The 13,395-nt window shown below is 43.3% G+C and overlaps 1 protein-coding gene across 8 annotated transcripts in view; it reads left to right on the top strand.

Moving 5' to 3' along the window:
* The window catches only part of RABGAP1L (RAB GTPase activating protein 1 like), a 274,563-nt gene that overhangs the window by 252,067 nt on the left and 9,101 nt on the right, over nucleotides 1-13,395 (top strand). For 6 of the 8 annotated variants that reach the window (XM_075156905.1, XM_075156903.1, XM_075156906.1 and 3 more), the window contains one exon: nucleotides 7,141-7,233. In XM_075156905.1, coding sequence (XP_075013006.1) covers nucleotides 7,141-7,233 — 93 coding nt within the window. Of the gene's footprint in view, nucleotides 1-6,657; nucleotides 6,967-7,140; nucleotides 7,234-7,558; nucleotides 11,520-13,395 lie in introns of those variants that run through there. The other 2 variants (XM_075156908.1, XM_075156909.1) reach the window with 2 other exon arrangements.

The raw sequence follows: 13,395 nt of genomic DNA, 5'->3' as shown, positions 1-13,395 counted from the left end.
TGGATAATAAGCGCTCCATATCTCAAAGTGAAAATGAATTTTTGAATGCTGAAAACCAATTTGGGGATCTGAAGAGGAGTGTTTTGAAGAGTCTCTGCCACAAGGCAGAACATGCTTTCCTTGAGCCTTTTTTTTTTTTTTAAAATGCAGATTCCCCTGCAGTCACTATATGTGCCTCTCAAACACAAGCACTGTGGTGAGTGCAGGAGTACACGCTGCTGTTTAGAGCTACAGTTCAGGGAACCTGAATCTCTCATTCTCTTTCCCTGTGTTGCCACTGGATTGCTGTACAATGAGGCTTATTGAGTGTCTCTCCGTCTCAGCTCACTCTTTTAACTTAGTTAACTGTATTGCTAACTGAGCCTAACTAAGCAGATCTGTAAACTGCAGGGCTATGGAAGAAGAATGTGTTATGCCAGGTTCAGCAGGTTTAGATGAATGGAAATACATTCTAGGGATTAAAATCTGACAAAAGGATATGGTGTTGGAAATCATCCAGTGTCACTGACTGGGGCCACTGCCATTTTGAATCGAGTAAATTGTGCAGGTACTCTGTAAATTTTGCAACCTGCCTTTCCCCTCTTTTTATAAATTCCTGTGGGTGTCTCAGTTGCAATTGAAATATTCTGATAATGAACTGATGTGGAAGAATGAAATAAAAATAAAAATTCACAGCAAAGCTGGTTTCCTTTGCCTCCAGCCAGCTTTCAAATTGGATTTGTGTTATCCTGAAGACTCTCTTCAGGAGGTCTTACACCTACAGAGCTGGCAACGAGGTGACTTGCTGAAGGAAGAAGACTCTCCCCCTGCAAGGAAGGGATACCTAGGTGTGCTGGTGTGGAGCAAGCTGCTTTGCTGATATAAAAAGAGCATTTCTGCAAGTTCTTCTTTCTTCCAAACGGAGTGGAGAGAGATGCTGCCCTGCAGCAGGCATTCAGACAGGCATGCATTAAGTAGACGGTCTCTCCAACATGAGGTGCGTTTCCAAGGAATTTCAGGGAACATCTCCTTCCTCCTGGCGGAGATGATAAAATAGCATCTGACATTCAGGGCTTTTATTGTGCTGCGTGCAACATGCGAGCTCGAGCAGAATAACAGCACCGTGGACCCGCCTTCGTGCACTGCCATGAGAGGGGGCTAATCAGCCCAAGCACTGCAGGTTTTGTGCTGCAAGCTTGCCCAAAGCCAGGCTGCGATGAGGATAATACTGGAGTCAGATGATGTGTGAGAGGCTGCTTCACAAAAACTTTTTGATCACGTTGCCCCAAAACCAGGGGTTGGGTGATGTTTAATGAGATTTGTGGTGTGTTTTAGAGTTGGGGGATGTCTGGGTGCTGGATGCGATGCTGTAGCTAGGTGAAACGCTGATGAGGGGTGTTCCACTTGATTTCAAACCTGTGGTGAAACAGCCTATTATCAGCAAGCCCTTCACCGCACCGGGACAAAAGGAGAAATGGGAATTCTTCAAGCTGTGTTCCAGCTTGTGAATTTTCTTAAGGAGGCAGCTGATTTTAATCCCTACATTTTTTCTGCAAATGAATGCTGCAGATTTTCTTCTCTGCAGCCTACCCAGCGCAAAGAGAGTTTTGTGAGAAGTTATGATTTGCCCTTTTTCCTCTCGGATTTCATGCTTGTGGCTAATATCTCATTGGAGATACAGTTGTTCAGGTTGTATTGTATACAACATCCCACTCACCCCCTTTAAAGTCTAATCCAAGAGACGAGACTGTTGTGAACATGTTACTGTGGGTTTTGTTCTTTCTTCTCCACCACTGCATCCTCCCAAAAGAAAAATAAATTGCTTATCTACTTCTGAATCTTATTCCCAGTGACAGATATTGCAGGATACTTCTTCGTGCCTTTTGGCAACCACATTTTAAGCAAAGGACGATACAGTTATGTATAGCAATGACTGCACAGACCAGGAGAGCACTGAGTTAGTTTCTTCGTATGTTTTTGTTACGTTAAAGCCTTAATTTGGCCTAATAAAGTGTTTAAACACAGCTATATTATCCTTCCTTGAACCTGATTTAGCGGTCTTTTAAACATGAAGTGTTAACTAGAACAAATTGATACAACAACTTTGAATGTGAACTAAGACGATGCATGTGATCTGAAATTTGTTGTCTCTAATCTGCTGTCTGAGGTTCTGTTTAAAGCTTACAGTCTTCATATGACACACTTTGGAGAACCAAGAGTCATTTTGAAATTAACTTGCTTTTGATATTGTTTTAAGTCATAATGTGAAGAAAATGAAGTACGCACAAGCGTAACTCGGATCTCCTCGAGAGGGGCGCAGGTAGCAGTGGCTAGTGAGAGCCACTTGCAGGCAGTACTCGTGGCTGCGTGAAGGGCCGAGCCAGGGCTGAGCGAGCTCCGGCTGGTCCCATCACCCCGAGCCGGGCTCCCGGTTTCACGTGTGCTTGGAAGTGGCCCTGCTTTGCAGCAGTTGGGAAGAGTCCGGGCTTATCTCGGGGATCGCAGCGCAAGATGCGCGTGGTGGATGGATGAAAGGGAAGCTGGACTGCAGCCAGTGTCGGTGGTTGCTGTCAGCGCTCGCCCAAAGCAAGCTCGGGGTCTCCCACACCAGGCGTCAGCACACAGTGTAACCCTGTTTTTGGAGGGACGCAAGTCCCCCGCCTCAATCTTGAAATGCCAAGCAAATCCATCGCCAGTGAAACAGAAAATTAAGTCACCTGCTTCAAAGAATGGGAAAGGAAAGCATTGCAGATTTTGTTAATTGGCTTTTTTCTTTTTTTTTTTTTTTCTTCCACGCTGCGGTGAGAACTAGAGAGGAAAAATATTAAGAGTGCAGAGATCACAGAATATTGGCTACATTGTTAGTGTGATGGGACAATATATTTTGGAGTGTTTATGCAGTGCTAGACAGAGAAAAGAAGTGGGACTCTGGGAAAGAGATACTCTGCTCAGTCTGGCATTGTGGCGGTGCTGGAAATTAGAAATCAGGTAATAGGATTTTTCTGTCTGGATCAGCCTCTGGCTGTCTTCAATATGTTCAGGAAATCACTTTACATATCTGCTTCCATTTCCTTGGCTGTCAAATGAACATAATGATAACTACCTCCTCTGAGTGCTCGTGCTTCATTAGAGCAATAAAATATTTCGGAGGAAGGAGTCATAGATGTGTGATTTATTAATCCAGCAAGGTCAGACAGATCTGTCTGTAAACAGCTAAAGAAACTGCAGAATGAGGGAAAGGTCTCCTGGAGCTGAGTGGATGCCGGTGCTCGGCACGCTGCCTGTGCGCAGGCTTGCCAGAGAAGGTGAAGCGGATCTTTCCAGCCCTGTCTGAACAGGGGCGCAGCTAAAAACAAAGTATTTATGTTTCTCACCTGGCATGTATCATCTCACTGCGGTGAGTCCTTCGAGCGTTCAATGCAGTAGTCTGTTGGGTTTTTTTCAGGAAGAGGTTTTGCTCGTTCAGTTCTTCTGCGTGGATGTTTTATTAAGATGCTCTGCATGGCTTTTTCTGTATGTACGACTAGTTGTGACATGATTTTATGCTTGAACACAATAAAATAAAATGAGTCAAGGAGTTAAGATACTGAGATAAACAGATGAGCAATGTTTATAAACCATAAGAGTCTCCTAAATTTGATAACCGTCGGTTCTAGCCAATATACCCCATGGTGCTAAAGAAGGAAGAAATCAATATTGCAGAAGCTTTTACAGAAAATTTATGAGCACGCTTTGTTCAGGAGCAGTCCATGAAGATTGAAGCATAGCTAGCACTATGTATTTACTTACGAAAGGGCTTACAGAGAAGTCCCTTGTTGAATTCACAAACTGTTTCAGGGAATTAAATTGGGGAATATGGAAATGGGCTTTTAAATTTTTTTTTCATTTATTAGTGTATAGCCAGAAGAAGAAAGTGCTGTAATAAATTATCAAACTCCTTTGAGTAAAGTGGCTGAATAGACAATAACAGTGAAGCATAGTCCCTGCCAAAGTTATTAAGCATACCTGCTCAAGTTTGTATTTTATGGGATAAGTGGATTAGTACGGACTGTTTTTCTAATAGGAGTTTCCCCCACCCTCCCACCCACCCCCAAACTCTTAAAACAGACTTTCACTGTATTTAGGTACTACTTTCCAATTAAGAAATAGATACTAAGATGCCTAAGTCAGGATATGCTTTCAACGAGCATGGAGGCTGTTTTCTGTGTCATAATATGATGCTTACACCCTGATGCTTACCCCTTTCATGATTTGATCCCTGTTTCACGTTATTTACCGTTAACGTTGCTAAGAAAGTGTAGCCATGCTGTTTGCTTGCTGGAGAGCATGCCAGGCACATGGACCACCCTTCATCCCAGGCCACGGCCGTGGATAGCTCCTGCAGTGGTGAAAGAGGTACCTTATCCCCCATAAAGCCACGCGTGGCCCTACTCACAGCTATGAATTAAAATTTAAGTAAGCAAAGGAGAACATATAGGTAAGAATGGTTGATGGGAAGAGTTATCGCGCATTAAGAAATGGTTGTGATTTGTCAGCGAGTGGAAACAGAGACTGTGAAGACAGTGGAGAGCAGAGTTAAATGAAGCAGCTGACTCTCATTCTCCCCTGCTCATCATATGGTTTTTGATGTAACATGTTCAGATCAGTTTCTGGTGTGGTCGAGGCAGATGATTAAGTGCCAGACAGACTCTATGCAAGTTAAATTCTGCCTTATCTCAATACAAGGTGAAGCCAGAGAAATAAGGCTGCTCTCAGGCAACTTAAAAAATTAACATTTAAACAACGAGTAAGGAGTGTTGCACGCTGCTGGCTGCTGTATGTGAGGTTGTGTTACCAAGAAGCAGCAGTCATCTCCTCATGCACAGGCTCAGCCTGGTGCGGGACAGCTGTGGCACCGTGCTCAGCGTAGGCATTTGGGTCATAGCGGTGCTTTATGTCCCCTTTGCTCTCTTGGTACGAGTTACTTACTCAGATCATTACCTTGGTGCTGTGTTTTGCCTGTATCTTCTGGATTATAGAGAACTGCGATTTTCGTTCACGAGTAATTTAAGCAAATCTCGTGGTTAAAGCGAAAAGAGGGATGCTGCTCCAGGCAGCTGTAAAGGTGAAGCCGTTGGTGCTCAGTGGAGGCAGTCCCTGACACCGGGCACCGGGCTGGGCTGCATACGGCACCGCTGATGTAAACGTGGGGGAAATGGTGGTGGGGGAGGTAATCACACGGCTGCGTGGATGGGAGGTTTGTCTCTCTCTCTGTGCAGTTAGACTTACTTCTTCTGTGTCCTTTAAAGGCTTTATCTAGTCTTAGTGAAAAGCATCAAAAATCGGGACAATCTTTGGTTGAACAAGATCATCTTCTAAGTTACACCTGTGTTGCACCTTTTTGCCATGCTGCGCCACAACGTCACCCTCATGTTCATCTTCATTTTTTGCTGGTAGCACATTGGAGCACAAAACTCCAGAACAGCCCAGGAGAACTAGGTTTGGAGGGTGTCCTCCTAACACCCCAGCCTGGGAGCCTTGATCTGCTTCTCTGCGTAAGATCACAGAAAGAATCGTGAAAGAGGGAATAGATCAGGCTTTGGATGTGTGATTGGTTCACTTCATTTAGAATACTACTTTGAAAAGATTTCTTATTCTTGAATATTAAATAGCCTCAACAAGTTGTAGCCCTTCAAGTTGCAGCTAAGACAAAACGGGCTGGGTTTGCATCTTGAATGTAAAAAAGCACTGCTGATTTAATCATTTTCATTTCATTGTGTTTTGTGCTATTAAGCGTCATCAGAGTGAAATTCTCTTTGTCCAAAGTGCATCATGGTTTTATGTCTCCCCTTTTCTCTTTGCTTTCTTTAGGGGGGTTGGTTTAAGATTTCATCAGTAATTGTGGGCATCAGTGCTGCTTTATTAGTGCTCCCTGTGCGCTGTGCTTTGCAGATCATGGGTTTCACGTTTTCTACCTGTACCTCCCAGAGGCCTCTGCAGCGACACTGAGAACTTGCTTGGTCCCTTCCTGTACTGCAGAGGAAGGAGGTATTGGCCTGAAAACCAATAAAGGCAAAACAATACCAGAGCTACATGTAAACACGTATCTCTGCTCATTGGCAGTCATATTTTGCCCTAAGGCAAGGTGACAGTGGCGTGTCCTCGCACCAGGAGTCAGCTAGGCATGATCAATATAGGCAAGAGGAACAGATACATACATAACAGATGCAGGAAAAGCGCACGTTTAACGTCATGATGGTACATGGCGTAAGGGATCTCTCCAGCTGCCAGCAGATGACCCGACACTTACCAGGGCCGGCTTCTTGTTGTTGTGTGGTGGGGACAGAGTAAGGCCATTAAAGGTCTCCAGAGAGAGATGGGATCGCTCCTATAGTACAGTGTGCCCAATTAAAAGGTGAAAGTAAAGCAGAGGATCATCACGCTTTGTTTAAAAAAATATGGATGTCCTTTGCGTACCTTGTTTTAAGTTGAAGCTGTGAAGCTTTCCCAGAAACCAAGCTGTCTGGGACTTGACGTTTCTGCATGGTTGTTTTCCGAACTTGCTTGCGATTTCTATGTGGTCGCCTCACTGTTTCCCTGCTGCGGCTGGAAGCGGCACTGCAGCGTCTCCACCTTTGTCTAGGAGGAGCCTGATGCCAGACTTCATGAGGGCGTTGGTCTGAAGCTGTAATCTAGACATTAGCACTCCTTCAGCAATAAAAACCATTACTCTGATCTCCCCCAGGGAACTGTCCAGTCCTTTTGCGTGCACGCTTCTTTCTTCTAATCTCACTTTTAACAGTTTTCTGGCTAAAGCATTGTTTTGTTGAATCATACCTATGAAAGCATATTTTCCTCTTCCCTGTTCTCTCACTCCTGTTGTTCATGCTTTTTTCCTTCTTGTTACTCTTATTAAAATGTCTCTACTTCACTCTTGTTTTCCTCTAAATATTTGAATAATTAGCAACAGTAGGCACAGAAAGATTTCTGTTGATGTGAACTGTATTGGTAAGTGTTTGACATGGCTTGCTGAGTAGGGAAGGGGGGGCAATGGGGAGCGACTTTATTCATCAGCGGCTTTCCAGCACTTCCTTGGCTTCCTGTTTGCAAGGAGAGCTTTCAGAGAGCCTTTCCGGTGTTCCTCTAATCTTTAAATGCGTGTTTTCCAAATGTGTTCCACAGGTGCCAACAAAAAAGCTGAAGAAATATGAGAGAGAGTACCAAACAATGCGAGAGAGTCAGCTGCAGCAGGAAGATCCTATGGACAGATACAAGGTACGGGAGATGCTTTATGGGAGCCTGTTTCTTTGGCTAGATCCCGTGGGGAGTGACGCGGTTCCAGCGGTTAAGCAGAGGTGCGTGTACTGCGCTCGCCTCTCTGCGATACGCTGATGCAGATCGTAGGGAACTTAAGTGGCAGGTGAAACTCCTCATCCCCTTTCTTGAACAAGCACTTTGAACACTTGGACTTAGCGTTTTTTCCAGGAATATTTCAATCACAATTTGTAACTCTCAAGACATCTGCAAGTAGCCACATATAATATTTTTCTTCTTTCAGTTTATATGTTTGTAGGTAACTCTCCTGCTGTTGCACTTTTACGGGAGATCTTCATGAGACGCAGAAACAAAGGGTGATTCTCAGCTACAGACACAAAAAGGAGAAAATACACATTGTGCTAGCACAAGCTGTGTGCAGTGGCATCCACAGAGACTTTTGGAAGATGAACTCTTCCTTGACTGATATGATCCTTGTTATTCATCTCTGTTTATACCAAGCGTTAGTAATTTTTTGTTAATATAATGCCTAGTACGGTGGGACCCAGAGCTCTCCTCGGGTCCCAAGGTACTACTGCAGTAGAATTAATAGTGATAAGTACCCTGCTTGAAAGCAGCAGAGAAATAAAGGTTCAGTTATTAATATGATAGCTTGATAGTTCACCAAAAAAGAATAGTTCTTTGGATCAGCATTGCTTACCTTTCCAATGTATTTGCTTTTATTGTCACTGCTACATTCTGTTGCCATAGATTTTTGTGTGATGGAGGCTCTGCCTCTAGGCATATACTTCACTTAGTGTTCAGGATCCATTTATTGCTTACCCTGTTTTGAAAAATTCAGTTTTCTTTAGGTGAAGCTGCCAGAGATGAAGCACTTTACTGCCCGTTGCCCAGGTTAGCTGGGAACTGACATTGCTTACATATACCTGTACTGTTTTCCTGCTGTTCTTCATTGTGCCTTAATATGTTAAGTGACGTTGCAGTTGGTACGAAGTCTACCAGGAGTGTGGCGTAGTAAATAATCGTACAGGGTGCAACAGGTTTACGTGGTCTGTGAATGTAAGGAAAGTGCACCATGTTCAGAAAACCACAGTATGAAAATCTGTAGTGAAAGACTATGCCATAATTCATAAATGTGACAAAATAGAGTTACAGGTACAGACAAAGTAAAACTGACTTTTTTTTTTAAGTATTTACCTGTGAAAAATTGTGTTTTAAGTGTAGTTCTTTTGATGTCAAAGGGTGTATGTAGATGTTATTGTTTGTGAGAACTGGGACTGCTGTAGCAGCTGAGAGCCAATAGTGAGTATGGCCTATTTAGAAAAAAACACAACTTGCTGCTGACTAAGTATTTTTCCAGTGGCTCGCTTATAGTACCGTGGAGTTAAAATAATACTTAGAAAACAAATAAGGCTTCTTTAAAGCTCTGTGGAAGCATATTAACTAGTTAATCTTGGGCGATGGACAGCGAAGAACATTATCCCCAAGCTGCAAATGAGTATATAGAAAGTGACTCTTTGGCCACTGTTTATGTGAGTCACTGTCACAGTCGAGATCACAGCCCCGGGTTTTGGCTTGCACTTTTGCAACTCATTGTGTGATTTTTTTTTTTATTAAGCCGGATTGGGTCTGATCCTCTTAGCGATGCTGTGATTAGAGAGAGTCCCTGTAACTAGTCAGTTGCACATTAAGTTCAAAGTTCGGTCACATTCTTCAGCTGATGTGTGTCACGGAGAAATGTTTGTAAGTGCTCTTGTTCCTTGTCTTGCTTGTTTGATTTTATTAATGTGTCAAGCTGAGGTTGGTAGGAATCAACATTTCAAGAGTGTTTCCAAAGGGCAGCAAGAAATGCAAACTGTGTGGATCCTCACAGGCAGAAGGTGGAGAGCCAGCTTTGCTTGTCCTTTAAATGTTCGCTCTGCAGCCCGTGTATTTAGAAATGCATTTCATTTTGGCAGTATCAGTGCCAGACTTTGCCCAGCCGGGCTTGGTTTGGGAAAGGACTGAGTCTACGCTGTTGAAAAGCCAGTATTGTCTCCGAGTGCGGCGTTGCTCTTAGCTCCCTCTGGCCTTGTGTGCTCTCTGTGTGGGCTGTGCCCTAAAGGCCTACATCGTTGTAATTTTTAGTTTCTCTTCCCAGAACAAAAGGAGTTTTTGGTTTACTGCCCAGGAAGGGATGTTTCTTGGATGGGATCGCTGGAGTGGAGATCCCTGCAGAATATTCCTCTTACAGGTCAAGAAGGAGACAGACTTTCAGTCTGTTGATAGTTTTTAGTTATAGTTGTTAGTTTTTGTTGTTTGCAGCATGTTACAGTTTTTATTGCCAACAGAGATTTGTCAGCAGCAGCCACCGCGGTGGCAGTGGGGCCCCTGCCGCGCCGCTGCCTCCTGCTCCATCCCTGCTGCGGTGGGGAGGGAACTCGCGGGAGCTGGCGCAGCTCTCGCGTGCGGGTCTGAATTTCTGCCGGGGAGACCAGGACCGAACCAGGGCGGGGTGCGAGCGCGGCGTGCGTCTTCCTCTCCTCCCCAGCACTCGGTCCCAGAGGTGTTCCCGAGCACGGGAACGGTGGGGCTGGGCAGCCTCCTGTGAAACGCCAGGAAAGAGATGCGTCCTGCCCGAGGGCGGCTGGGTATGTCCAGGCAGGGTGCTCCTCAGTCCCACCGGCCCCAAACGCTCCACAGGCTCCAGAAAAGGGCTGGTTTTGCAACGTCTGGCCTGCCATTAACCAGTCGCGTTTTCTTGACAGGTTAAATTCACGTGCTACGATAAGCTGTGTTACATGCCACAGGAGTTCCTGCCCAGCTCGTATTTTACATGTTGATTGTGATTTGACTTACCAAAAGAACAGTATTAAAGAGTGCCATTATTTTTGGTGTTCGTTTCCTTCTGTATTTACAAGTATTATTTAGGAAAAGTGTATTTTTTTATGGAAACCTTTTCACTTTATTTTCCATTGCTTATAACAAACTATCACTCACATTTTTGTCAGATAGATTTTTAAAAGGTGCAAAAGTAAATATGTTCTAAATTGCTGTTTGTCACCGCATTTCATGACCTTTGGTTAAAATAAATTACAAATTGCCTATAGAAGCCAGGAGGAAAAGTGAGTTGCATGTGCAGAAAAAATAGCAATATAGTTCAGATTGGTATTTTTCTATATATCATGGGTTTTTTCTGTGTTTGAGAACATCTCATGTAACAGGGTTTTGGTTGACTTGATGAGAAATTGCCGGAGTTGGGCTTGGGACTTCTTGATTTAAAATAAAGAGGATATAACCATACAAAGACGGGCTGGAGTTTTGCAAGCAGACCCTGCTTGTGCCCGCAGTTCTGTTCTGAGGGTAGAAACGCCTTTTCCTCTGTGGACCTTGTTGTGCAACGGAGAAGTTGTCTCTCTGAATAAACGTGTAATTTGGACATAATAGCCTTTTGCGTGTTTGAAGTGGAAGCAAAAATTAATACACTGGTCATTTTTGTTCAGAGTCATGGTAACTGAACAGTAACCATCATGAGGAAGAACGTAAGATAACTCTTGATGTGGATCGTTGTTTGTTTGTGGTTTTTAAAAAAAGTGTTCTGGGGCATTTTTGGGAATGCTTCTTTAGCGTCAACAAACAGAAAACACAAACCACCTGGCAGGAGCCTCTGCGTTGCTTCCCATGAGAGGTTTTCCTGGATAGTTTGCTGTAAAAGCCTTTTGGGTTTCTAGATGGAGGTTCACAGGGTTTTTCCTTCAGAGCTCCTCTGCAGCCAAGAGCCCTTTCCAGGGGGCTTACGAAGACTTCCGTTTGCTCACATGCAGAAAAGTGAATTTTAACCAGTGTTTTCATTCCACCATTGAGGATCTGTTCATGCCCAAAGATCTGGGGTCTGGGTGTTTGCTCATCAGAAAATGTGACGCTGAATTGCTTAACAAGGTTTGTGACTCGTTACACCCCGCTTGAGTAGCAGCACAGAGAGGATGCATCATCGGCACTAATCCTGCCAGGAACTGCTCCTTGGTGCTGGCTGGAAGGGAGCAGAGGGTGGATGGAGTTCAGCCTTTCAGTCTTCCTGAGCTGAGGCTTGCCTACTGCTTTCAAATTTGCCTTCTTCTTTCCGTCCAGTGTGTGATGGAAGCTGGAGTATACCCTCTTTAAAACTCAGAACCAAAAACCCACTGAAGAATCGGCAAGATTTTTTTTTTTTGCTGTCTTTGTTGGTATTAAAAATTATTTCATATCCTGTTTTCACTGTCTTTACACCAATGGTTGAAAGCAGTATTTGGTCTGTGACTTTACAGGAGGTAAGTTTATTTGTGTTTGTACGTATCGGCGATGTTTGTCCCTTTTGGAAATGCAGTATCCTCCTTTTAAAAGCTAACCAGAGTTCACCAGCTGCCTTTTGTAACAGGAAGGAGGAATTTGGGAAAGAGGAATCTCTTATTTTACTGATGGTAGAAACTGAGCAATGCTGAAGAGAAGGAAATCGTTGTCATAGTCAGTAAATTGTTAGTGGTGTGTAGAGAAAAGGGAGGAAGCTGTCTGTTTACACCAAGGACAACTAGCAGGTCTGACGAGTTGGCTCACGCCAGGTTACAAAATGGTGTCTGTGATGCGAGTCCTGCTGTAACGAACCAGCTCCATCTGTTGAACTTTACGCCATTGCAAATGTTACTTTATAAAACCCTGTAAATTTTTCAGAGCCATTGAAAATAGTTTGCTATATATGAAAAGCACTATTTGCTATTTTTGTCTTTACTGTGTAATGTCAGGTTTTATTTAGACTTAAGCAGATTAAGAGTTTCCTCCTGAGGAAGGAGGCAGTTTTTCACTGCTAGATCTGGGGGGAGGAGCTGGAAAAGACAAACCATCTAATCGCGCATACTGCCCTGTGTGGAGGAAGAGTAAAGGTGGCCCTGTAAGAGCCTTTCAGCTGGAAATTAAAAGTATGGTGAACGAGATAAAAACATCTCTTAGCTATTGACTGGATGCCCAAGGTAAGAGATCTTTAACTTCCTAAAAACGTGCCGTGTAAATTAAGAGGAGGATAGCGCATTTCCAACCACGTAGCTTGCTTACCCACTTGTCTGTGAATGCAAAGCAGGAACTTCAAACTTCACATTGTGCAGCTTGCTTTGCGGACACTGAAGCTTTTGGCAAGAGCATAGCAAAAATGTTAAAGCAAACTTCTTTCTGGGTTATTTTCTGGAAGTCTTAAGAATTTGCTGATTTCTCCCTCTAAGCAACATCCCTATGAAAAGGTATTGGTGCTGCAGCATCCGGCAGCAATACCGTCCTGATCTGGTCCCCGTTTTTAGGTGAACTCATGTCACTTTCTGACAACTGCTCACTGGCAGAGCTGTGTCTATAAAAATCCATGTTTTCAAGATGGTCTGAACAAAATATAGAAATAAAGACACATTTAGAGCCTTTAAAAATAATAATAATAATAGTAATAATTTTGTTGTATAATAATAATAAACACTGCAATTTGGTTTTACACTTTAAAGTTTATATTATTCTTACAGAAGAATTTTATTTTTAAAAATTCCTTGTCCCAAACAGAATACAGTGCAATTAAAATAAGAAAGATCCCCAAAGTTATGCGTCTTTTAGCAGTGGTTATTTTAACTGTGTTAAAACAAAAGTATTTTACTTACAGTTTCTGTAACAAAACAAGTTATTTAAAGTACGATCTTTTGGAAGGGAAACAACTTACTTTCCTGTACAGGGCAGTGCATAGTATACTTGCACAATAGGGTCACATTAAGGAGAGAGTATTTGCAGAGGTTCTGCTTCCTGCCACAGAGGAAGCTCCCACGCAGAACAGACCTTTTTTAGCACCCTCTTAGAGCTGTAGTTGTCCTTTTTTGTTTAAGACAAGCATGCAAAATCTTCTTGCAACAGAAATGAAAATTGCAGTTTCATGGTGGTGAGTTTGGAAAGAAAAAATATCTGAGCGTAGCTGGTGAGCAGGAGGAAGTGAAGACAGGTGAATAATGTGCGTATGCAAAGAAATCGCATTTTGGAGGAAGGCTGAGCAACTCTTGGAAATTTTTTGCTGTTTTAAGTGCTGATACATATTCACCTTTACTGTTTTTTCTTGGAGAACATAACGTACCTTTCAAGTGAGCACAGGTCCTTTTTGAAATCTCAGCATGAAGGTTATTGTTCCCCCAC

The sequence above is a fragment of the Calonectris borealis genome, chromosome 8, assembly GCF_964195595.1.
Source record: "Calonectris borealis chromosome 8, bCalBor7.hap1.2, whole genome shotgun sequence".
NCBI classification, from domain to species: Eukaryota; Metazoa; Chordata; class Aves; order Procellariiformes; family Procellariidae; genus Calonectris; species Calonectris borealis.
The sequence above is the reverse complement of the archived record's forward strand: the minus strand, read 5'-3'. Positions and strand labels throughout refer to the sequence as shown.